This window comes from Myotis daubentonii, chromosome 11 (genome assembly GCF_963259705.1).
Source record: "Myotis daubentonii chromosome 11, mMyoDau2.1, whole genome shotgun sequence".
NCBI classification, from domain to species: domain Eukaryota; kingdom Metazoa; phylum Chordata; class Mammalia; order Chiroptera; family Vespertilionidae; genus Myotis; species Myotis daubentonii.
In genome coordinates this window covers 23,535,641-23,562,733 of record NC_081850.1, presented here as the reverse complement: position 1 = coordinate 23,562,733, position 27,093 = coordinate 23,535,641, and the positions used below count along the sequence as shown (strand labels likewise).

The 27,093-nt window shown below is 41.1% G+C and overlaps 1 protein-coding gene across 17 annotated transcripts in view; it reads right to left on the bottom strand.

The window, feature by feature from the left end:
• BNC2 (basonuclin zinc finger protein 2) overlaps positions 1-27,093 on the bottom strand; it is a 439,130-nt gene that overhangs the window by 143,360 nt on the left and 268,677 nt on the right. For all 17 annotated transcript variants that reach the window (XM_059656596.1, XM_059656595.1, XM_059656599.1 and 14 more), the window contains one exon: positions 16,409-16,511. In XM_059656596.1, coding sequence (XP_059512579.1) covers positions 16,409-16,511 — 103 coding nt within the window. The remainder of the gene's footprint in view (positions 1-16,408; positions 16,512-27,093) is intronic.

Genomic DNA, 27,093 nt, shown 5'->3' with positions numbered 1-27,093 from the left:
TTTAACTGCACAATATGGGTACTAGTTAGGAAAAAAAAAAAGAAAATCGTACAATAAAAGCTTCTTACACTGTGAATTAAGTTACTGAGGGAACATAATTTACCTGGATTTATTTAAAATGCCAGAAACAGAAGCTTAAACTGATAATTTTCTGGCTATAAAACAAAGGAGAAACTGAAGCCTGGATATAATTTCAATAAACACTTTGATAGGATCTATAGTTTTTCAAAGGAGAATGGTGGCTAAGCCACAAGACTCAAAAATGACACATAAGTCTGGATAAAGAAAACTCATTTTTGTCAAGAATAGAATCACTATAAGAACAACAGCTGGAATTTTTGTGGTTCATTAATGAGTGTAAGATAAAACTAAAATAAGCATAAAGTGTAATGCAAAATATATAGCAAATGTAAAGTAATACACACTTTTAACTGTATTGCTAACTTAGAGAACAAAGTAATGTCCTTGATAAAATTCAGTGTTCGAGTATATAAAATCATGCTGGGGGGGGGGGGGTAGTCAGAAAGGAACTGCATCTGTCAAATGAAATGTGAATAACAATTTTTTATTTCAATTTTTAATAACAGGAATTACTCCCCAAGCCTTCAAATAAATTAAAATAAATGTAAACCTGTAATTCTACAGACTTCACTTCCAATATTTTCTGTGAAGGTCACAGAAATAAGAACATATTCAGATACTTTTTTTTCTTAATGTAGGAGTATAAAAGTGCTTTTCACTGATCCTAGAAAATTGGCTCTCAGTGACAGTTTATAGTTCTTAGTTTTCCACAACTTTTTTTTTTTAAAAAAAAACATAACTTTCTTTAAAAGCCAAATTCAAGTGACTTAGGTGGTTTCCACAGGAACATACTTGAACATTTCAGGCCCTACGTCCAGTGGGCTCCACCTAATAGCTGTTCAGGCATGGCAATATGAAGCTTATAGCCATTCAATAAAAAAGAAGTTAGCAAAGTGGAGTGTTTTTTCAAAGCCACCTACTTTACTGAGTAAAACAATTAAAAATCTGTATGAAATGGCCTAAAAGGAAACCTTTTATTTCATTAATTTCCAATCCTGCCCTGGATATTCTTAAATTTTTAAATGCTAATTTGAAGCAATTTTACAAGTTCCAAAAATTAAAGCAGCCTTCTTCTTTAATTTTGGGAGGAAGCCTAGTGAGCCTTAAATTGCCCGGCTAATTGTTTGGAGAACTCCCCGTCTATTGCCTCAACTCCCCTTAGGATTCCAAATTATAACAGCATCAAGTGGTCAGCTTTTAGGAGCTCTGGGACCTAGAATACTATTAATTTCCAATTGATTAATATTTAACTCGTGTTTTTAAGGGATTGTTTTAAGAATTCTTTCCACGATTATGTTAGGAATTCAGAAATGAAGTTGTTAGTGACAAGATTTTATTAGAGGAATATCTGGGGTCAGATTTTAAAATTTTGATTACTTATAAACAGACTATTGTTCTCTTTCCTACTTCAAATGCCCAGGCCATAACCTCTGAATTTATGAGGATGGTGGCTCTTCATTATTGCTAATGTGACCAATAATTTCCAATTATATCACACTTTATAATATGCACACTATACCCAATATAATGATATGTCATTTCAATGTAGCTAGCCCATGAACTTGTACAGGTTTAATGGGATTTCACGTATTTAGAATTTCATCATAAAGGGGCCCTTTGGAATCATTATAACATCAATCCTTTCCCATTATAAGACTCAGCTCTCTTACTAGGCAGGGCCTCAGGGCTCAAGGCAAGGCTTAACTTACCCGTAGATTGTAAGCCAGATCCCAATAAAAGCCATAGCACTTGGGGAGAACATTAGTAAATGGCAATGATGACATAGTAAAAACTTTTTAGTGAATCAGGGGATCAATCACAAAGGCGGACAATGATTGTTCATAAGAGAAAAAATTCTTATGACTTGAAGTAATATTTAAGATCTACACATTTTATTCCCTACTTTTGGGGAAAAGAACTATGTAATTGGGAGCAAATTAAGTACAGAATAACTCATGTTCCATTTAAGTCACAACTTTCTAACTGTAACTGTCAAGGTTGAATTAATTAGGATATTTAATACCAAGGAGAAAAAAGGCTTGCTTCTAGAATTATTGTTTTTTTTTTAAGAAAGAAAGAAAGAAAAAAAAGAATGACATGCAGCTGAAAGAGTTGTTCCCCGAGCCTGGTGATAAAAACTGTCAGCCCTTATGTGTGAAGGGTTTATTTTTTTTCTTGAACAAATAGTGTGCTAGTGTTTTAAGAAAAAAAAAATTCCACTGAACCTCCATAAACCTTGATCACATTACTATGCTTTCTATACCTTATGTGAATGGTCCCTCATTTTCTTCTTGTCCCTTAATACATGAGGGATAAATATATGAGTATCTTATGGTCCATTATGGATGTCATTCTAGACTGTAAAGGAGGGAAGGGGGACAAAAGTAGTTCCAATGAGCCCCCCCCCCCCCGCCCCACTTCCTATGGATTTTAATCATCCCTAGTTGACATGTAGCTTTGAGAGTATGTGGGTAGGCACACACAAACACCCACAATTAGTCCAGGGTAGAATCTGAGCTCCACTTGAGACTATATAGGTAATATTTCAAACTGATTGGCATTTCCCCCCTGGGGCCTTGTGCATAATAAAGTCTTCACAACAGACTTTGGAAATCATTAAAGTCTGACTGAGGCACACATAAAAGTAGACTGTCAACACTTAGCTGTTCAGAAGCTCACTCTCTTGGCTAGCAGATTAAACAGGCTCTTGGTTTTACTTCTCCTTCCTCTTCCTTACATGGTCCACTTTTGGGGGCATGTCTTTCCTCGTTTGCAAAAACTCCATCAGAAGGTGGTAAGAGGAAAAGAGAAAATTTAATCTGCAAACTTGACAGTAAATCTGAGAAGAGACTTGGTAATTGAATGTACTTGCTGAAATCAGGTTTGGGGGTTGTGCTGCTGTTCTAGCCAACCTTTAGTCATCAAGGCTAGCTGCAAGTTGACTCCACAAACTTTGCTTTATGTAATTTTATAGATCAATGAACTAAACGCACACTGACTACAAAACATACCATTTTAAAAGTAACTACAGGAATATGCAACTTCAGTGGTCAGCAAACTGTGGCTCGCGAGACACATGCGGCTCTTTGGCCCCTTGAGTGTGGCCACGAAGTTTCAATTGCACTGTACGTGTGCGCCTGCACGTGGTAATTTGTGGAAGAGCCACACTCAAGGGGCCGCAGTTTGCCGACCACTGTGCTACTTGAATGAAACATGTAGGTCCTTTTACTAAATAAACAAATAAAAAATGAATTCTTTTGTAAGAGAATTATCACCCTTCCCCAACTTATTAGCTTTAAAGACTACATTTTCTTGAAACCCCATATATCTATCTAAGAATTTCATTAAAGTAACATTGTAACTGAAAGGCATATTTATTTTTGATAAAACATATGCTTTAAACTCTATCAGAAGTGGGGAAGAAACATTTCAAAACTAAGAGAGCAGTGATACATAAAGCCGGCATCTGGTAAGAAATACCTATAAGAAAGAAATTACTATATTCCATCTTTTTTTTTGAAAACGAACATCCCCTTGTGTCACAAGTATTTTGCCTTCCCCCTCTCAGTAAGTCAGCCTGAAATCTCATTCTAAATCTATAATCAATCTTTCTCTGTTTCCCCCTACTGTAATCCCTTACAAGTGTGGGCTATCACACACACTTCTGACACTGATGTGTGTGTTTTTCTGGATTGCTGGATTTGCCTAATGCATATATCAAGTATCAAACTGCTCTGCACCCATGACTGGTGGAATAAAAGACCCTACATAGAACGATTTGCTCATTTAATAAAAAAAGTTAAGAAGGTAGTCTCAAGTCTTAGGAAAGGAAAAGTCTAAACTAATCAAGTTTTAAATGCAAGAGCAAAAAAAATATTATGGACTAGTAGAGCAATACTTACTGATTTTCCTGCTAATATGATCAGAGTATGATTGAGCAGACAAGGAAACCTTGAAGTTACCATCCCATTCTACTAGCTGGCTGTTTGACACATATGAGTTACCCACAGGATAAATATCTTTGAGGCCACTGGCAAAATAACACTATTTTATACCATCACAGATATGTAATGGAGTTCAAACTTTCTGGAAAGAAGTGAAGTCTCCTGAAATAATGTGAACAAAGAAACCAAGGGAGCATGCTTGTCAGCACTTTGAATCCTGGTTACCAATTTGATAAAGATAATGACACTAATTTCTAATTTAAATTTCTATTAATCAGTATCAACAGACAAAATTAAAAAAATCCAGATTTTAAAATGTAGCCATTTTTTCCTTTAGATATTTTACTGTATTTAAAAACCAGTAATAGAAAAACACTTGCCAAGTTCATTTAGTCTCTGACTGAGGCACACATATGTGATTTCCTAATTTACAGCTTGCACGTACAGATGTTCACACTTAGTAAAAGGACTTCTTAATAGCTTTTTTTAATTAAAAGTGTGTTGATAATAGGTGTTTTAAACATATCCAAACAACACAGCTGAACTGACAAATGCCTGTCTTCATGCCTCACCATGTCTCACATTGTGGCAAGATTTTTATAAGAGAGAAAAGATTATGAATCAGTCGCACGTATACAGGATAAATGTTACCCCAAAACCTCCAAATGAAATCTTTCATTAATTTTTCTCTCTATGATCTGTTTCCAAGTAGAAAATGTTAGATTGCTACTAGGTTTATGTAGCCGAGAGCAGAACCACACAGCCTTTGCGTGCTGCCTGCAGGTTTTTTTTTCTCCTTTGCAAAACTTTGAACCCCATCCAGCTTTGACACACTGCCTCTTCAGTTAATAACTATCAAGTTTCCCTTGTCTCCTGTCTACTTTTCTTTGAGGCAATTGCGCACTCAGCACCCCGAGATAATAACACACATCTATAAGATAAAAGCAGTGGCATTAATGTAATTGTCTGCCTCTCTCTCTTTAGCCTAATCTTTTTCTCCTTCAGTTTTGACTGCCTGTGTGACACCTGTTTTTGTCTCCTCTGATCCTACGACAGGTTTTCCGCTGACAAGGTTTTTGCCTGACAGAGATTCCGAAGACAAGAACATAATAAAATATGAAGAACTGCTTGTCAGAGTTTCTGCCAATGCTCACATGAAATAGAGAAAAAAATGACTTTTTTTTTATGAGGGGCCCTAAGATGGTCGCTTTTGGCCTGTCAGGAAAAAGACCTCCCTGGCCAATTTCTCCAAGCAAAACAGGTGTTTTCTTTTATGTTAAAGGTTGATTTGTTTTTTAATTATTACTTATAGTAGAAAACCTGAACAGCCAAAAGTGGGGAAGGGAGAATTTCTTGCTCTCAGACTTTTGCAGGCAAAGGAGTATTGAAGAACTGCTAAATAGAAGTGGAAGATATTTCACTCCAAAACCATATCTTCTGACTAAAACAAAAATTCCGACATCTGTTAATGATCAAATAAATTTAGCTTCTCTAAAATAAACTCCCTGTTAGTGAGGCTACTAAACACTCTCACCTACCTTTCACTTGTTTTGTTGTCTGAAGACACAGAAGGAAACAGAAGTGAAAGCAGAGTGAGGGCTGGAAAGGAGAAATGCAGAAACGGGACTAAAGGCAAGGTGTTTGCAGGCTGCTGGAAAAGAAACTGGCAATTAGGAATCAGAGACTTTTAGATACACTTGTGAGACTTGCCATGAACTGTTGTTCCATGTGCTCCCTCGGGGGAGATGCTGGGGTAGGTATCAGCACACGGAGATGAGGAAGTGCCCTTCCTGAGCCCCCAATCCAGGGGAGGGGTCAGTATCCCACAGAAACCACCCTTCTGGTCCAGGTAGAATACACTGAGGGCACACAGAGGGACGCATGTGCTCCTGATGACGGCGGCAGGATCAGTGATGAGGCAAGGGTGAAAGCACAAAGGGCTGGGACAGAGTTGACAGCGATGAGTGAAAGGAGCATGAGATCTAGGATTTGGGCTTTTAGGATTCTCAACACCAATTTGAACTACTCTACCAAGCAAGTCACTGTAACCCAAGCTTCGGTTCTCCAAATACATTATCTAACTCTTAGGCCTAGCAGAGTGATTTTAACAGAAATATAAGTTAAGTCACATGTGTCATTTTCATTTTTATAGTCTCATTTAAAAAGTGAAAAATAATGAAACTTTTAAAAAATATTTTATTTAAAATAAATTTAATATACATTAAACTATCAATATAGAGACAATATAAGAATAATTCTTAATGCATATATATATATATATATATATATATATATATATATATATATATGACTAAAAACCCAATGTATCCTTTATACTTACAACATATCTCAGTTGGGACTTAGGCACATTGCAAGTGCTCAAGGTGCTCAAATCACAAGAGTGGCTTCGTTAGTGAGCAGCCAGCTCTAAGCTGCCTTTGCATTCCTTGGTCCCACTTGAATTTAAGGCCCAACAAGTCCATGCTTTCAACCAGATGGGTTAGGACTTGCTTTTGTAGTGTCAAGCAGGCTGGGAGGCCTAGGAGGCCAAGGTAGAGATTTCCCTGGGTCTCAAAGAGCAGCTTCAAGGAGAGAAGGGACTTCCTATAGGGCCCTTAACAGACACTGCTTATGAATCTATTCATTTGTGGCAGTAACTCCTTAAAATACTTTCCATATGTTGCTTTGGGTATAGGCTCACTAATTAGTAACTGATTAATTCAAGGAGCTTTTAAAGTGCTACAAACATCTACCATGCAAGAAGGCAAAGACTGGTTGGGAATGAGTTACATAAACAACATTTCATGCCTCCCCAGTAGACAAGTAGGAACTTATCTAAAATACCATCTTTATCTCAGTCAGTGATTTCACTCTTCAACCAAAAAAGGGAGAGGGACATGTCCCAGTTGGAAGAAGCCATCACTGTGACACAAAGGAGAAGGAAGAATAAGTGAGAGTAGCAAGATGGTATTGCTGAGGCATATTGGGTCATTATGACTTAGCAGACTCTCCTAGTTTGTCTGAACAGGCATCCTGAGTAAAATGTAAGGAGTTGCATGTATTTCATTTATAAACCCCTTCAATTTGTGTTCTGCTTAACCTGGTGAACCCCAGTTAATTAAGATGTTCCTATAAACAATTAAGCTTCCTGTAGGATCGTTAGCAAGATATAAAAATTTATGATGTAATAAAGGGCAATAAAATGATAAAGTGGTGAGCCCATCAAAGCACTTCGTATGCAAGAATATAGGTGTGGAAATAGGCAAAAGTAGCTTTAACCCTGTTTCAAATTCATCTACTTCTGGTTTTTTGAACTTTCAACACGTAAATATTCCTACAATTCATTTCAACTGGTCTGATTTTCTTTCTCATAATGTGACTTTTGGGATACAGTGTTTCCTACTTCCCTTCAAATAGGGCTTACATGGAATTTTAAGGGGAAAGGAAGGGATGGAACTGTCTTGGATTTCCTGGGGGAAACACACTCTCCTGGGAACACTTGGACCCTCAGCCAAAAGAACTGGTGACCTAAACTCTGCCACTGGGCACTGAAGAAACCGCCATGGAAGGGGAAGTAGCTCACACCACCACCTCTGACCTGAAGTCAGGCTCTAGATCAGCGGTTCTCAACCTGTGGGTCGCGACCCCTTTGAATTTCACAGGAGTCGCCTAAGACCATCGGAAAACACACATGTAATTACCTATTGTATTTGTGATTAATCACTATGCTTTAATTATGTTCAATTTGTAACAATGAGATTGGGGGTCACCACAACATGAGGAACTGTATTAAAGGGTCGCGGCATCAGGAAGGTTGAGAACCACTGATTTAGACAGTCTCCTTAACGTTATGTCCACTCGTTCATTTAATCCTTTCAAAACCTCGCTGTGATAGTTTGGTTTTTCCTATTATTTGAATTTACAGATAAAAGAACTGCAATGGGATTTGACCACTGGTCTGGCCACACCCACCTTTTAGTCACTAGACTATGCAAAGCAGGCAGGTCAGATCCTCAAGAGTGAAGTTTCACTTCCACAAGAGTTCAATAATGAAAACAACTAAGGCGAAGTGGATTATCTCATTTAATCCTAGGAAGAACTCTAGTGTAGGCGTTATCACTGTCCACGCTTCACAGATGAGAAAACAGAGGTTACATAACTTGGCCACCATTCTACTATGATAGTAAGTGGTGAGCCAGGCTGTGAACCTATGCAGAGCTGCACTCTTACCCAGTCTTTATCTTCCCTACCATTTGTGCACCTGAAGCTTCTTTCTAGGCTGCGGTTCCCACTTTGCATACGTCAATATCAAGAGCCTCCCTAGAAACTGCTTTGGCACCTTACACTTCAGTGACCAGAATTTACCAGATACACTTCTTGTTCCGGCTGAATAAAATGGAGCTAGAAAAAAAAAAAAGATCTGGAGAGCTAAAAGGCAGAGCGCCCAAGATTTTAAGGGGAGGCACTGCTTGTGCTATGACTTTTAAAAAGAAAAAAAGTTTTGAGGGAGTTCAAAGCATCATCTGAAAGGTGGGCAGGCAGAGAAACAAACCAAAATAAGCAGCTCAGGGGCACAATAAGAATACAGTGACTGCCATTAATCAAGCGCCAAAGCTCCGCCTTTGTGGGGTGTCCTCCCTTTAAAGCTGATCAGTGGTGATCAGGGAGTAAAGGAGAGAAGCAGAAGAGGGTGACATGCCCTCGGGTCAGCAAAGGAGGCCCCTGTGCCAACCAGGAAAATGGCCTTGTTTTTGCTCTCTAAAATAAAAATAAATGAACAAATGTTCAGGGACATTGTCCATGGAAAGGCCAGGACCCAGCTGCCTCGCCAGAGCTAGGAGTCAGCTGAAAGCTGTTTCCCTAATTACAGGAGGATTTTGCTGCGAGGGGCCGCCAGGTTTCAGAGCACAACGTGGAAGCGCTAAGACCACTAGAAAGCAGGGGTCCCCACCTTTTCCACACCAGTGTGCCGGGGGAGGAGGACTGCGGAGTTCTGATACACGTGCTTCTCAGCAAAGCCACCTACCTATCTTCCCAAAGGATCAAGTTCTCGCTTTGCCTGCATTCCCTGGGAAGCCTGCATGTACTTTCCTGTGCTAAGAGCTCATGTTAATGCCTTTCTTATATATTTCACTAAATCCTAAGTAGCAGCCAGCAACACTTTTCTCCCAAAGCAAAATTCCCTCTTCTTGGGACAACCTCCAGGACAGGCAAGAGGAAGGCCAGCGCTTTCCTGTAGGTTCCTATCTGGGCGTATTACTTTCCTTTGTCAGAGGAAACTCAATTTTACTCACCCTCCTTTCTTGATCTCGACAAATTTACAAATTTCCTGATAGAAACTGCTGCTGAGTTACTCAGAATGATGTCACAGACATGTCATACTTTGTTGCTCATGGTGGGGACCCATTTGTGGTGGGAAGAGGAGAAAAGTAGGGAAGAAAACAGGGCAGTTCTACCGGCTTTTGGACTCAAGTCAGAGAGAATATTACAGTGTTACCAGTTGAGGATAAACTACTCTCACAGATGTGTAGACAATTCATAAGAAGAGCACAGACTGGGACAAATAATAAAGACACGTGACCTTTCTCTGGTTAAAATGAAAAATGACTAGTTTTGATTTGCCCTGCTGAAGTCCTTATTAAAGTACCATGCTGCCAAAAAAAATTAGAGGAATTTGTAAACACGACAGAGATCTCGTGATTTTAAACACAGAACTGACCTAATCAAAAGATTTATTATAGAATGCTCAGAATCAATGGCCCCGACTTATGCAAATTAGGCCTAACTATGATTTTCTTCTCCGTGTATGCTTGCCAGACTAGTTAGTAAAATCACAGGGCACTCAGCTAAATTTGCATGGTACATGCTAATACTAAAAAAAAAAAAAAATTATTGTTTGTCTGAAATTCAAATTTAATGGGGATATCCTGTATTTTCTTCTTTTATGTCTAAGATATAAATGACATATAACATTATGTTAGTTTTAAGGATACACCATATCTGATATTTTTTCAAATTGTGTGAGGGTTATTTATAGAGATAGATACCCCTGTTCTGATAAGATATATCATGTACAGAGCTGAGAACTCAAACTCAGTGATGCTGAAAAAAAAAATTACTTCCAGTGAATTATTAAAAAAAAAGGTTTGGAATTAATGGATTATATGAATATTAAGTCTTACAGTACATTAAACCATAAAGCTGGTTGCTATATGACACTAAATTAACTTTATACTGCTCACTACTTCCTGTGGCACAGAACTGAAGAATACCTGGCACAGTAGTTTACATGTGACATATGCTTAATAAACATCTATTGATTGATGGCCAAGCCTGCTCATTTGACATTAAAAAAATCTGAACAGTTTGGAAACTGGCAGAAAAGCAGCTGGCTTGATGAGCAAATAATTAAGGTAATAAAGTAGGACTATCTTTTCCTTGAATGAACTGCAAATAGTAAAGAGAAATCACATTTATGGAACATAAAGAAAAGGTCTTAAGATTTCCAGTGCAACAAGCATTCTTGCAGGCAGACCTCAGCCAAAGTAAATAACTAGTGTTAGTTCAGATTGCTTAGAAGTGAATGAAAATTCCAGCATCACGCAGCTTGTTGAAATGACACATCCTATCGGTTTACAGTCAAAGTATTCTGTGAAGAAAATATTTTACACCAAGAAAGCTGCTGTGGGGTTCACTAAACTATGTAATATATTTCTTATTCATCAAGCCTCATATCCTTGCCAAATGCTCACTAGACATACCAAGAGACAGTGGAAAAATTTTTAAGGTAATTGTAACAAATGGGTTTCCTCAGAAGTAAAAACTACTAATCTAGGAAAGGAAAAACATTACATTTTAAAAATCTGCCCACTTCTTTTATCAAATACACCACATCATAATAAAAAATAAGTTTCTAGATGTTTGTATTATCATGAAATACTCCTAAAAGTCATTTAGAAAATAAATTACTTTTTAAAAAATGTTACTACTTTATTGATATTGTTAATGGTTTAGAAATAAAATATTTATCTAGACAATGACATTTAAACTAATCCTATATAATAAAGAGGTAATATGCAAATTAACCCTCATGCCCTCACAAGATGGTTGCCTATGACCAGGTCAGCAGGGGGGTTAGTGAGGGACGACCAAACAACTGAACAGCAGGCTGCGAGGGGCAACCAGGCTGGCGAGGGGGGGCAGTTGGGGGTGACCAGACCAGCAGGGGGGCAGTTAGGGGTGACCAGACCGGCAGGGGGGGCAGTTGGGGGAGATTAGGCTGGCAGGGGGGGCAGTGAGGGGCTACAAGGCCAGCGGGGGAGGGGAGCAGTTGGGGGCAACCAGGCAGGCAGGGTGTTCTGTTAGGGGTGACCAGGTCAGCAGAGGGGGGCAGTTAGGAGCGACCAGGCAGGCAGGCAGGTGAGCCATTAGGAGCCAGTGGTCCAGGATTGTGAGAGGGATGTCCCCCACGGGGTCCTGGATTGGAGAGGGTGCAGGCTGGGCTCAGGGAACCCCCACCCCCTGCACAAATTTCGTGCACCCGGCCTCTAGTTTTCAAATAATAAACAAAAATGATTCAGTACAACAGTTCTTAACCTTTCACCACACCTCCAGTTTGTCACCAAGGCAAGGAGGTCCTATTGTAACACTTCCCACCTGAAGCAGATTCCTTCTGGGAAAACGCTGAGGTGGGAGCACTCTTCCTCCTGCCCCACCTTTACACTTCACCGGGTGTACATGGTGACAATTACTAACTCCTAAGCCTTTGTGAACTCCTTGGCTGAAGCTTTAATTCAGTGAATGGAAGAATAACTACTCTAGTGTGGTGGGAAAGGGTCAACACACAACCAACTGAATTTCTACCAACATGAACATCTATGTCACCAGAAAAGAAGCCTGATGTCTTATTTGGCACTTTTGAACCAAGAACTTGTAAAATATGTATTTTTAAAAATATATTTTTATTGATTTCAGAGATGAAGGGGGAGGGAGAGAGAGGAGGGAGGTGTGTGGGGGGGGAGGGAGGGGGAGAGGGGGGAGAGAGAGAGAGAGAGAGAGAGAGAGAGAGAGGTATCAATGTTGAGAGAAAATCATTCATCAACTGCTTCCTGCATGCCCCACACTGGGGATCGAACCCACAACCTGGACATGTGCCCTGACCAGGAATTGAACCGTGACCTCCTGGTTCATAGGTAGATGCTCAACCATTAAGCCATGCCAGCTAGGCAAATATGTTTTTTTAAAAATAATTTTTCAAGACTCACTCGATCATTCTACTTAATTGAAGGGAAAGCATAGGAAAGACAATGCAAAACAGAGGAGGGAAAAAATACAATTGTTAAGTGAATTAAGTGGCAGTATACACAAGTCCTTTATTCAAGAATGCTAAATAGAAATATGAGAAACTTAGAAACTCCGGGTTACTTCTGCCATACCAACTAAGTTATTATACAGTACAGGCATGGACATCCTATACCCCAAAAAAGCTTGTTTTAAATAAAGTTAAATACAATAAAGCCCTGCTTTCTAATATCAAAGTAAAAGAGTTGAAATTCACTAATGGGGAGGAAAGGGCAGGAAATCCTTTATTAATTCAGTAGGAAATAAATACCTATTTATATTCAAGGAACTTTTTTTTTTGCTCCCCCTCACTCCCTTAAGTCAATGGTCCTAAAGATCTCAAGGAAGTAATTTGTGAATAGAATCAGGGTCCAGTGAGTAATTTTAAAACCCAGGTGTTATATATGATAAATTAATCACCCACTCGTTGTAATTTTTAAAACATTTTTCTTAAGATTTTTGTGACACTGCTAATGTCAACAATTCAAGCAGGTTTGAGAAGCAATTTATAAAGTAATGAAGTGAATGAGTGTGTGTGCATGTGTGTGTGTGTGTATAATGTACAATGACCATGAAATCCAACATCTTATAAAGAAACCAAAGATGCTGCTAACAGTGGAGATACAGGAAAACAGTTATTCAAAAGAGGCTGAAATTTTTCTAAAAATTCTTCTTTCTGTAGAGAACATCTGATTTTGGCATTTGGTTATTTTTTAATAGTAAACATAGGAAATTTTTTTTACAGTACAGCAAAGGTAGAATGTGTTCAGTGCTATGATGAAATACTTCTATGAGGTATATCTCAGTAGTCTTTTGCTGTTCCATCCACTAAAATCACTCACTAGAAAAAACAAGTCACATTCTCCTTGTCTTACACATAGGGCATTGCACTGTGTGAGGCAGGTAGGAAGACTACTGCATTTCACCTCTGAGCTAAAATAACTGGAGACATGACTTCAGGGTTTCTGCACAGTGGGGAGAGAATGTGGCGGTTAGTTTAAATGCTAAGGGCAAAAAGAGTAGGTGCTCTCAGCCCACTGCCAACTCGGAAGCTAGAAGCTAATCCCTCACTGTTGTATTTGCCCATGAATGGGGGGAGACTAGGGTTTGTAAATGTGTGTGCATGTATTTTGAATTGTACTAGTATACAGACATGTCTGTGTTATGGGGGGAAAGAGATGTCAAGGTGGTAATAGTGGTGAAGGATAGTAAAATCTGAGAAACTCTAAAAGTAGTATCCCAGAATCAGAGGATTACTAATGACACAGTAGGAAAAGCAGAGGCAGATACAACAGAAATACCCTTATTCAAGTTTGGTGAAAAATTACATCCTTCAGAAAGCCTTAGAAATAACCATTGGCCAGGAATAATTTATGTTGTTCGAGGAGGAAGAAATATTGCTTCCCCCTATTACTACTAATGTAATATGCACGTGGAAGTTGGAGAGATGGAACAAACTGGTGACACAGTAAACGTTTATACTCACAAGGCGACCACAGTAGACCGATGATGGTAACACAAGATGGCTTTAGAAAAAATCAGAGTGAATAAATGAAAAGCCCCTTGTTTAATAACTGACCCCCCCCTTTATTGCCCATCCATTGTCCAGTTTGTTACTTTAAACATATATTATTTATTTTAAAGGCATCCTACATTTTATCTTAATCCTCATAATAATCCTACAAAGTATTATTAATCTTATACTATACATAAAAATACCCCAAGATGTAGAGATGTTGATTTACATGCCACTGAAGCTGCAGAGCTGTTTTAACCCAATACCGCCCCCTGATTCTTGATGAACTTGGGACATAAGCAGTACTTCTTCAAGTTAAGAAGGATATTTAGAAAGTGCTATTTAGAATTGTGCTCCCCCAAAATTCAGAGATTGAAGCCTTAACCTCCAGTATTTCAGAATTTGGAAATTGGACTTTTAAAGAGGGGATTAAGTTAAAATGAGGCCAGTAGAGAGTGTAGTCCCCAATGCAATCTGATTGGTGTCCTGATAAGAAGAGGAAGTGTGAATGGGACTCATCACAGAGAAAAGACCATTTGAGGACAAAGCGAGAGGGCAGCCATCTGCAAGTCAAGACGAGAGTTCTCAGACTGAAACCAACCTTGACAACACCCTGATTTTGGACTTCTAGTCTCCAGAAATTTCTGATGTTAAAGCTACCCAGTCTGTGGTATTTTGTTGTGGCAGCCCTAACAAACTAAGATAGGGACACAGAAGAGGTCATCAAATGTAGTATCAAACGTAGACTGCGTAAGTAACAGCAGCTCATCTATTGTCCAAAGCTGGCCTGAGGGCTGTTCCAGATGTTGGCCTTTACTTGAAGCAGGAATGAGTTCCATCCCTGGGGGCACTGACAGGTGTTGGCTATATCTGCCAGGCACACTCCTTCCAGTATATTCCCCATACTACTATGTCCACCTCTTCTCACTCCCCCTCATAGAAACATGGCTGAAATGTCCCCACAAGGCCAACACACACACTCTAACGAGCAGGGGACATGATAAATGAAAAGCATTTCAAAGCAGAGCCTGGTGTTGTTACCTCAGATCTTGCTAGAATAACATGACATTTATAAAAACACAACCCACTCGATATTTGGCTCTGCTTCGGAATGAAGAATGTGCCCACTTAAGAAACTAGAAAGGCTGTCAAAGAAATCTCAAGCCAGAATTTCTTGTCTAAACATTACCTATCTTTAAAAATTCTATAGTCTAGGCAGTAAAGAAAGTATCTCTACTTATTTACCAGTCTCCCTTTGCCTAAACATAAAAAAAACATAAGCCATATATAAGAACAAGTGAAATGCTTAGGGCAGGCACATTGATGGAACAGCTCTGTGCATCTGGCTAAAGCCTCCACACTGCCAGCCTTGGCCTGGATCACCTTTGTCCCCAACACACACCTACACAGAGCTCACACACCACCCATGCTGGCCACCCCAACACACACACAGAGCTCACACACCACCAATGCTGGCCACCCCAATACACACCCACACAGCGCTCACACACCACCAATGCTGGACACCCCAACATACACCCACACAGAGCTCACACACCACCAATGCTGGCCACCCCAACATACACCTACACAGAGCTCACTCACCACCAATGCTGGCCACCCCAGCACACACACACACAGAGCTCACACACCACCAATGCTGGCCACCCCAACACACACCCACACAGAGCTCACTCACCACCAATCCTGGCCACCCCAACACACACCCACACAGAGCTCACACACCACCAATCCTGGCCACCCCAACACACACCCACACAGAGCTCACACACCACCAATGCTGGCCACCCCAACACACACCTACACAGAGCTCACATACCTATAATGCTGGCCACCCCAACACACACCCACACAGAGCTCACACACCACCAATGCTGGCCACCCCAGCACACACCCACACAGAGCTCACACACCACCAATCCTGGCCACCCCAACACACACCCACACAGAGCTCACACACCACCAATCCTGGCCACCTCCAATCCCAGCACACACTGAAAGGGGTTATTTACGGATTACTTTCTCAGATACCAGCCAAACAATGTTCCCGTTCACTTTGTCACCCACCTTAGATTATACAGCATTTAACACCTGGGAGGATACACTCAGCCCCTAAGGCATATGCCAAGGGTGAGCAGTCATCAAGGTGTTCTCCACAAGCAGAACGGATTTGCCAGCTTCCCTCTGAGGTCTGGGCCCTGAAAGACCAACTGCAGCACGTTTGAGTTTCCATCAGGCCTGGTGCTTGCTGGCTGCTGTGAGGTTAGGTCAGAATCCCAGGGCCCCGCTGTCCTATAAACATCTCAGCCTTCTGTTGGGAGCTGCTCACCTAAGCTTTACATCTTGGAGCTGAAAATATGCTATTTGAGAACCGCAGGATGAATGTTTGCTGACACTTGGAGCACAGCTGACCCCTCTCATCTCCAGACCAGTGATTGCTCTACAAAAGCATGTACATTCACATGAACATAACAAGAACAGAAAGAAAGGCCCAGCTTTTCCTCACCATGTGCCACCCAGCCATGTTTGCACTGGTCGCAAGTCCGCAGGTTAATCTTCCCCGGCTGAAAACATTCGCACGTGCAGTTTACCAGTGTGCAACGGATGGCCTGGAAAGTAAAGGAGGGAAAGGAGTGTCAGCATCTGTTCGAAGGTACATTTCTTCCACATTTTACTAAGGAGCAACCACTTCTAGGTTTAAAGTCTTCATGTTGGGAGGGGCCTGGAGAGGTTTTTGATACCATCAAAATCTCATAGAAATGTAAGAAAAACAAGGTTCATTCACTAAGAGAGTACTTCATGCCATTCATGTAACCTTTAAATGAAAAGCATAGAGTAGAGTAAGAATAAAGGATGACTTATCCTACAAGATGCTGGATTTGTAACACCAGGATCCAAAAGAGGAAAAAAAAATTGCTGCTATTCCCATGTAAGTTCATCCATTTGGCAGTAATGCAAAAATTATACATTCAAACAAGATAATGTTCAAGTGAAATGTTGATGAAAGTAAAACAAAACATACAAATGTTATTAGAATATTATTTTTCTGCTGAGTTCCACTTAAATCGTTAATTTTTCAGAGACATGTTGAAAGACACTCCCATTGGCCCAATAAGACCTAGTATACCGTATACTTCCAGTATTATTTATCACTTCCCAATTCCTTGTTTTCCCCCACTTGATATATTTATTCCACTTTCATTCCTATTTTGACAAATACAAAACAACCCTCCCTATATTTTAACAGTGATGCAAGAAAATAAGTCTAAATTTATTTTAAGAACAGATGTAGAATAGGAAAAGCCATTTATGGGAACATTTTATATCTGGAACAACACAACTGTATCTTAGAAAACTTAAAAACACACTAAAAAATCTTTCATTTCTTTACAAGTATTATTAAAAAATCGTCTCACCAATTTATATTATCAAGTGAGTCCATAGATAATTAGCATAAATGAAGTGTAACTTTTTTTATGGATAAAAACCTATACTTAAGAAGTATGCTAAAGCTGACCTATGCTCCTAGACTACAGTTAATAAATTTACCTCATACATTTCCTTCTAATTTGCATGGAAATTCTGAAGACAGAAGGGATTTTGTCCAATCATTCACAGATTAACAATCTACTGTAACTACCTGAACTGCCAGGAAAAGATCTCTCTGCAGCTTCACATGTAATCAATGATTGCTGATTTGGGGGGGAGCGGGAGAGGGGGCAGAGGAGCTACCGGCAACTGCAATTCTGTGCCTCCAAACTATGCTCACTTGCACCCCCAGGTGCTCATCTTCCTGGAATCATTTGGAGTTCTACATAAACTGCCTCATTTGTAACAGACAGGATTTGAGATTTCATTAATAGGATTGGACCAAATTCCATTTACAGAGACGAAGACTGAACAGGCTTTTACTGCTCCCTATGCTTTGGATCGGGCAAGTTTAAAATAGTTTTCTTTCACTAATGACAATTAAATCTATAGGCCCCTATTCAGTTTCTGATGTTAAAGACCTCACTGAAAATTGCTTTCCTACTTCAATTCCATCCCTAATTTGCTCCTCTATTACCACTAGGGAAATACTGAACTGTATAATCTGCATGATATTTCAGGGTCTCTCTTCCACTGTCAACAGTCCAATTACATATGAGCTAGGTTGTCAGACTTGGCTGTATGCATTCGTAATTAAAGGAACTAGTATTAAGAAATAAGGACACCAAAGGAAATGCTAACTAGGCAAGAATACTATATGTATGTGTAGGTTATAAGGGGAGATGTTTCTCCCAAAATTTCTTATCTCAACTTCAATAGTTACCGACTGAATGATATATTAGACCATCTCAGGTTAGAAATAGCTTCTTTAAATAACATGATCATTAGTTAACAAACTCACAACTTGACTGAACTACAGTCAAAACAAAACAGTTTAGAGAGCAGTGTTTCTACTAAAAACAAGGCACTGTACAAACTATCCATTTATAAATTCAGATATGGCAAGAATTTAGCATTAAAATATTTACATAATCTGAAGTGTGATAATAAAAGCTTCCATAAATTCTGAAAAACCCCCAAAAACCCTGTGTTACCACAATTAAAGGATGACCAACAGAAAGAGATGATCTCTCAAGGACTATATGTTAACTAACTCAGGCACAAAAGACATACATATTTTAGATAATTAATTTGATAACATTTAATTATTTTATAAAAATAGCCTAATTTTTCCTGGGGTTTAAAAGTACACTTTTTAATTCTAACTATATTCAGGACCTGAATAAATCAAGAGATTGTGGAATTGTTTTATTTTTATGTATACTTATTTATTCACTGGTTGAATCATTGATTCACTTACTCTAAACTCACTTATGATTCAAATATTTTCTCTTCCTAAATAACTTTATGTGTCTGGCACATTTGGGAATTAAACTTCTCAGATCATCATCTTTATAAATTCTACTTTTTTTGAACCTAAGCATACAAACATTGGAACACCTCAACTCCTCTTGTATATAAACATTTAAGTACTGGAATATCCTTTTTGTATTTCTATGAATTCCAGAAGGTCTATTTGTTTTAAGTCCAGATTTATATACACTACAATTGTTCCTTAAGGGAATTATATATATTTAAACAATATGGTCTAAATAAATATTTTGAGTAAGAGAATATTGTGGCTTCAAAGGAAGTTTTATTCTAAATAACATTTTTGAAACGACATAAAACTTTGACATACTATTTACTCACAATAAAATAGAACCAATGTGATCACTCACCAACTCGCACACACTTAAAAAAATAAATTATCATAAAACTATCAAAGGCAGTTAAGCCTCAAAAAATGTACATGCTTTCGAAGGAGACAGTTGGGAAGAGCAGAAATAAGTGAGATTTGCTTTCCATGAGCACATTCATTTCTTTCTTCCTTCAGCTAACCTGTGAGTGCTGCCCACTCACTGCTGGGCACTATGAACTATAGAAAATTCAGAGAGGCTGACAAAGTGTCGGAAACGGGACACCAAAGAAAGTACAGACAGTTTAGTCAGACTCTTCCCATGCCTCCAGGACCCGGATTCATCAGAGTGCCCTGTAATTCTTTCCTCCATTCTCACATAACCAGCATTCCCAACTCCCCGTGAACAATAACAACAACAATAAACTTTCTTAAGCCTGCAACGTATTAAAAGTAATATTTCCTACTGCTTACCTTTACCATGGAGTTCTTGAAAGGGAAATCCATGCACTCAGCACCCAACTGCTTCCACTTCCTCACCGCCACCTACATGCTAATTTTGCAATTGGAATTCTGCAACTGAAACCGCTGCCTCCAAGAGGAATGTTCTCCTCACCTCTGGTCCCTTTTCTGGGCTCCTTGTCCTCCCAGACCTCAGAGCAGCTTGCAGCACTAACTTTCCTCCATAGAGACCAACTATCCTAGTTTTTCTGGCAGCCGCTTCCCAGTCTCTCTCCACTGTAAATAAATACAGGTGTTTCCCATGACCAGGCTCTTCGCTTTTTAATTTGGCAATTCCATCCCCTCCTACGGCTTCAAATATCATCACTATGCAAAATCATCCCGTTAAAGCCACGTACTATGTCAAGTGGCAGGAAATAGATGGCGGAGTCCTTGTGCTCAAGGACTTCATGGTCAGAGTTTGTGGGCGGTGGGTTTAGAGGACAGACCTAAGAGCAGGAGGAAGTGCTTAAACAGGTCTGAGAAGCACTGTCTCTCCCTGTTTATTCCTGTCTTTTATTAAATCAAACCAAAGGCAGGACTTTTTAAAACTTATTTTTAACAGTGAACGATTGGTATTATTCATAATAGTTAGATTTACTGGATAATTGGCATTTTCTAGATCCTGTGCTAAAAAATTTACACACATTAACTTACTTAATCCTCAGAAAATACCACTAGGTTGGTACTATTATCCCCTTTATTTTACAAACAAGGAAACGGGGGGCGGGGGAGAGGGGGAGGGAGACCCTTAGGTACCTTGTCTAACATTGCTCAGTAGTAAAGTCACAGGAATTAGACGCGGCAGGTGGGTGTGAGCTCTCCATTCCTGATTGGAAACCTTGAGTTACTATCTGATTCCCAGTTAGGCAGTCATGGACCTGTACATGCCCACCATCAAACCCCCACTGTGTATTGTGAACTCCTGCTCATGTCTCAGATTTCAACTCAAATAGTTCTTCCATTCCCCAGGGCAGGTGCCTAAGTCAGCAGGTGGCCATCCCCCAATGGGTCCCGGGCTGCAAGAGGGCACAGGCTGGGCTGAAGGACCCCCCTCTCCCGCCAGCCAAGTGCACAAATTTCATGCACTGGGCCTCTAGTTATGTTATATTTATACATATGTCTGATTTCTTGATTAAGGTCTGTCTTCCCTTCTAAATATATAAATTCCATTAGGGCAGGGCAAAACGCCCATTGGCCTAATAATAGGTGCTCAAGGGCACTTAAAGGAAAATAAAATTCTCTGAGTCCCTCTCCTCATCTGTCAAATGACAGTAACAATAACATCCCAAGAGTGTCAAAAGACTTAAATGAAATAATGAATATAAGGCATGTGGCACTGTGCCTAGCAATAGTAAAAGCTCAATAACTGAAAACCACTTATGACCTCAAGAAACTTTCCACATATAATATTTGAATTAATTTTTCCTTATGATTATTCCCAATGTATTAAGTTTTTCCTACACCTTATAAAATGCTTAACACATATTTAGTCATAATTAATAAATGAACACTTTGACATACATGAGACCATATTATTCATGCTATAATCATCTACAATGGGTATGACAGGGATTATTAGTGTTAATACCTGGGTTCAGAAATGTTTATATGCCTCTTAAATGATAGGGTGGATTTCCCAATTATTAATTAGTTTATTTCTATTACTCATAGAAAAAGGAAAAGAAAACATACAATTGAAACCAGTATATTATAAATACTCACATTCGAAGTATATCTCAAATACATAAAATAGGGCAATTTAATAGAAAAATATTTATTTCTGTTTTGGTCAGTAACACTTTTGTATTTGAATATTAAATAAGAGTGCATTTGAAAGTATTTTGGATGCGTTCCAAAGCCCTACTCAAATAATAGAGTCTGTTATCACTACAACTGAAGTCTCTCACTTTATTATGCTCATAGCTGGCTTGAACTCTGCAAGTATATGTGACCTGAACATCAATCTTCTCACCAAATGACATCTCTCAGGAAAACACAGATTGATGCCTCAGCTAATATGTAGTGTACCTCACACAAAAAAACTATACACAAGGCTAATTAATAAATCTCCTATTAGCTGTTCCTTGTTTGGGAACATTTGTATAATTTACTTGATATAAAATAACAAAATGCAAAAATAAGGCCATGGGGCAAATAGAAACATAAAACAGGAAACATTACTCTGAAGGAACAATCATAGAAATAAAACCAAACCCTCCTCCTCCACCCCCCAAAAAATCTACCAAAAAAGAACAAAAAAAAAAAATGAAAAAATAAAAAAATGTTTTAAAAGTAAAAAAAAAAAAAAGACACAACTAATTTCAATATTTCAGTTCTGGAATACACACACACACACACACACACACACGTGGCCTACACACACACATACACACACACACTAGTGGCCTATACACACACACACATACACACACACTAGTGGCCCAGTGCACGAAATTCGTGCACGGGCGGAGGGCGGCGGGGGGTGTGCCTCAGCCCAGCCTGTACCCTCTCCAATCTGGTATCCCTGCCGCAATCTGGAATTGCTGGCTCCTAACCACTCCCCTGCCTGTCTGCCTGATTGCCCTTAACCACTCTGCCTGCCGGCCTGCTCATCCCCAACTGCCCCTCCCACCAGGCTGATCACCCCCAACTGCCCCCCCTGCCAGCCTGCTCACCCCTAACTGCACCCCTGCTGACCTGCTCACTTCAAACTGCCCCCCGTCACAGTCCTGACCACTCCCACCAGCTCTCCCCAACTGGCCTGATCACCCACAACTGCCTCCCCTCTTGGTATCTAACCACCTCTACCTCAGCCCCACCACCATGGCTTTGTCCAGAAGAACGTCCAGAAGGTCTCCTGGAAGGTCTCCCAGTCTAATTAGCATACAGTGGGGCCTTGACTTATGAGTTTAATTCGTTCTGAGACCGAGCTCGTTAAGGAGCTCATTAACTCAAATTACTCTGTCAACTCAATGCAAAAAATCGGCCGAGAGACAGCTGGTATCTCAAAAAACTCGTTAGTCGGGACACTCCTAAGTCAAGGCCCCACTGTATTACCCTTTTATTAGTATAGATTAGTATAGATAGAGGCCTGGTGCACAGGTGGGGGTCAGCTGGTTTGCCCTAAAGGGTGTCCCGAATCAGGGTGGGGGTTACCTTGGGGAGTGGGGCAGCCTGGGTGAGGGGCCTGTGGTGGTTTTCAGGCAAGCCATGCCCACATTGGGGTGGGAGGTCCCCACTGGGGACGGTGCTGGCCTGGGCGAGGGGCTGGGGCAGTTTGCAGGCCAGGCACACCCCCATGGGGTGAGGGTCCCCACTGGGGGGGCATGACCAGCCTAAGTGAGGGGCTGATAGCTGTTTGCAGGCTGGCCATGCCACCCAGCGGGGATCCTCACCCCATGGGGGTGTGGCCAGGTTGGGTAAGCGGCTGAAGGCTGCTTTCAGGCTGGCCATGACCCCCAGTGGGCACCCTCACCTCGACAGTGTTGTGGCCAGCCTGGGTGAGGGGCTGAGGGCCATTTGCCAGCCCCTCCCTCGGCGGCCAGCCCAGGCGACCCAAGCCTCCCACATGCTCAGGCCGGCTCTATGGCCGTCGCCCACAGACCCCTCCTTCAGTGGCCAGCCAGGGTGGGCGGAAAGCTTGGGTCACCCCTGGTCATGGAGGAAGCTTCCTCCGTTGCCGGGGGCAACCCAAGCCTCCTACTGCTCTGTGGCTGCTGCCCACGGGCCCCTCCTTCGGCCGCAGGCCCAGGCAGATGGAAAGTTTGGCTTCCTCCATCCCCAGGCACGACCCAAGCCTCCTGACTGCTCCAGTGGGCTCCATGGCCGCTGCCATCTTTGTCCTGCTAATTTGCATATTCCTTCTTGATTGGTTTGTGGGGGTGTTTGCAGAAGTACGGTCAATTTACATATTTGTCTATTATTAGTGTAGTTTTTTTGTTGTTTTGTTTTTGTTTTTGCTGGGTGCTCCCTTCAAGTGTTCATTATCCTTGGTCAAATCTCCCATATGTAACTAAAAATCCTTCTTATGGTAAACTCACTTTCTTCTTATTCATTTCTTGGGAGGATACCAAGATTTACAACTTGAATTATGAAATTTTACTTGAGTCATTTTTAAATGTTTAATAGTAAAGCACATGCCCTGGATTAAAACTAAATTATAGAAAAGTTTGTCATGAATATAGCACCCATTCTGTCCCATCATTTTCTACTGTAAACTTAGGTGGTATAATCTACCTATATAAATTAATTAGCTACGATGAATATTTGTGACAAGGTTCACTGTTCTTAGTTTTAACAAGAACACATGTCTTAATAAATTAAAAAATTAAATTTTCTTATTTGGAAGTCACATGTAGGTATCATGAATATGCAGAACTGGCCGACAGTCTATACATGGTGTCAAAAGTCAAACGAACCTCTTTATTGGGTGGGAAAATTGTCCTTCAAAGACTATCTAAAAATATGTAAAAAGATAAAAATATGTAAAGAACTTTTCCAGGATTGTCACAGAATACACAGCAGTAATTGCAAAGTAACAACTGTCAAGCATTATGAATGAAGAGAGTGATGTTGTACATGACCAAAAAGATGCATTGAGATTAATAGGCCTTCTACACACATGTACCCATCTTGTGTATGAGAGTCTAAGGCAGTAATTCAAGCATTGCCACAAAGATGCTAAAAACCTCACAGGAGAGTAATGGAAATAAAGTTAGGGAATAGCTCCCTGTATAATTTTCAAGAGAGTTTTTCCTCCTCCATGTTCACACAGCTGGTCCACAAAACTAATGGAAAGGAAACAACTTTCCAAAAAAGTAGTTTTGACTTGAAAAACCTATATGATAATTGTCTTCATAGAAGAACTCAGTGTCTTAAATTTGGCCAAATCAAATGCAGCTTGAGAAAAAAAAATTTTATTATTTTTTTTACTTGATTGTAACACTCAGACGTGATGAAAGTAAAGGAACATCCACCTGTTGTCCTACAGGATTTTGCAATCAGGTATCAAAACAAGACAATAACATGAGAGTTGGGTAGACACAGAGCGTGAATCAAGAGACTCATGGTTTTAAATATCCAAATAAGTTTTCTAACTTTTTAAACCTAAGAAGCCCAATCTAACTCTGACCAAGAGACTATTAAAATACATCTATAGCTGTAGTAAGGTGGGTATGTTTTCTGTATTTATACAAAGAAACATATAAATCTGAATTTGAATGAGCAATTTTCCTCATTATCAGCAATTATGAAGTGTGCTGTAAAAGGGCTCACAGAGTGTTAAACAACAGTGTAAATGCCACTACTCATAAAATAACAGTAATAGCTGCAAATGAGAATCAATGAAGTTATTCTGCCTGCTTAACAAAACCCATTCAAAAATTCACACAATGGGAAATTATAGCAAAAGTGTACATTTTACTTGGTGTCAAAATTAAATTAGAAATCAAAGAATTACATAACCCTTAAATAGAAGGTTTCTTAAAACTTGTCTAATTGTTTTTAATGCACTATGAAGAAAGAACAACATGATACAGATGATCATTTTGTTGTATTCATGTACGCTGAAATTTCTTGATGTCTTTTCAGCAAGGAGATCTTGTCACTGAGTGGGAAGATCTGAAAACACATGGTCAGTCCAGACTCACTAGATCATCTTTACAATAAACAGACCTGAAATAGTTGAAGGAGATTCACTGGGGAAAAGAGGCCTTTGAATACCATTAACTGTTAAAAATCAAAAGATTTAAAAATCTCATTTTGAGTTTCCCTTAAAATGGATGATCCCTCCCAACTGGCCAATGCATAAACATAATATGGTATCCTCCTATCTAATAAAACAGAAACATGGTAATTAGTGTACGACCGCTACCCTTCCCATTGGCTAATCAGGGTGATATGCAAATTAACTGCCAGCCAAGATGGCGGCCGGCAGCCAGGCAGCTTGAAACTAACATGAGGCTTGCTTGCTTCAGTGACGGAGGACTCCAACGTTCCTCGCCTGCCGCTGCCGGCCTCTGAGCTTGCGGTTTGAAACATAGTTACAAATATAGAAGCTAAACAAAACCCCAGAAACCTGCTTTCAGCCAGCCGGGATCTCAGAGCTGGAGTTGAAACACTGTTTTGATTATAGAACACAAACAAACCAGATACCTGCTTTCAGCAGCAGAGGCCTCAGAGCTGGAGCCAAGCCTCAGAGCTAAAGCTGGCCCAGAATAAAAAAAGAAAAAGAAAAAAAGGAGCAGTTGGAAGCTTCAGTCACCTGTCAGCCTGAAAACAGCCCTCAGCCCCTCACCCAGACTGGCCAGGCACCCCAGTGGGGACCCCCACCCTGAAGGGTGTGTGACCAGCTGCAAACAGCCATCATCCCCTCATCCAGGCTGGCCAGGCACCCCAGTGGGGACCTCCACGCTGATCCAGGACACCCTTCAGGACAAACCAGCCAGCCCCCACATGTGCACCAGGCCTCTAACCTATATAGTAAAAGGGTAATATGCCTCTCAGCACCGGGATCAGCGGAGCCGCAAGGCCTACCGGCACCAGGATCAGCGTGACAGGGGGCAGCGCCCAAACCCCCTGATCGCCCTGCGGCTCTGTGTGTGACAGGGGGTGGGGCCACAACCTCCCTATCGGCCCTGCTCTGTTCCTGACAGAGGAAGGCTCCCCAACCCCCTGATCAGCCCTGCTCTGTGCCTCATGGGGGGAGCTCCTCAACCCCCTGATCGCCCTGCGGCTCTGTGTGTGACAGGGTGCGGCGCCCCAACCCCGATAGGCCCTGCTCTATGTGTGACAGGGTGCGGCGCCCCAACCCACCTCCCCCCACCCCCACGGGCCCTGCTCTGTGTGTGTGACGGGGTAGAGCCATAACCACCCCATCGGCCCTGCCCTGAGTGTGACAGTGTGCAGCGCCCCAACTCCCTGATCGGCCCTGCTCTGTGGGTGATAGAGGGTGACGCCCCAACCACCCCCCACGGGCCCTGCTCTGTGTGTGACGGGGTAGAGCCATAACCTCCCCATCAGCCCTGCCCTGAGTGTGACAGGGTGCGGCACCCCAACCCCCTGATCGGCCCTGCTCTATGTGTGACAGGGGGTGGTGCCCCAACTCCCCTATCGGCCCTACTCTGTGAGTGACCGTGGGGAGCTCCCCAACCCCCTGATCGGCCCTGCTCTGTGTGTGACAGGGGGAGCTCCCCAACCCCCTGATTGGCCCTGCTCTGTGCGTGACGGGGGTCGCGTCGCAACCTCCCCATCGACCCTGCCTTGAGTGTGACAGGGGACGGTGCCCCAACCCCCCAATCAGCCCTGCTCTGAGCCCGACCATGGGCTGCACCTAGGGATTGGGCCTGCCCTCTGCCACCCGGGAGCAGGCCTAAGCCAGCAGGTCGTTATCTCCCGAGGGGTCCCAGACTGCAACAGGGCACAGGCCGGGCTGAGGGATCCCCCCTTCCCCCCGAGTGCAC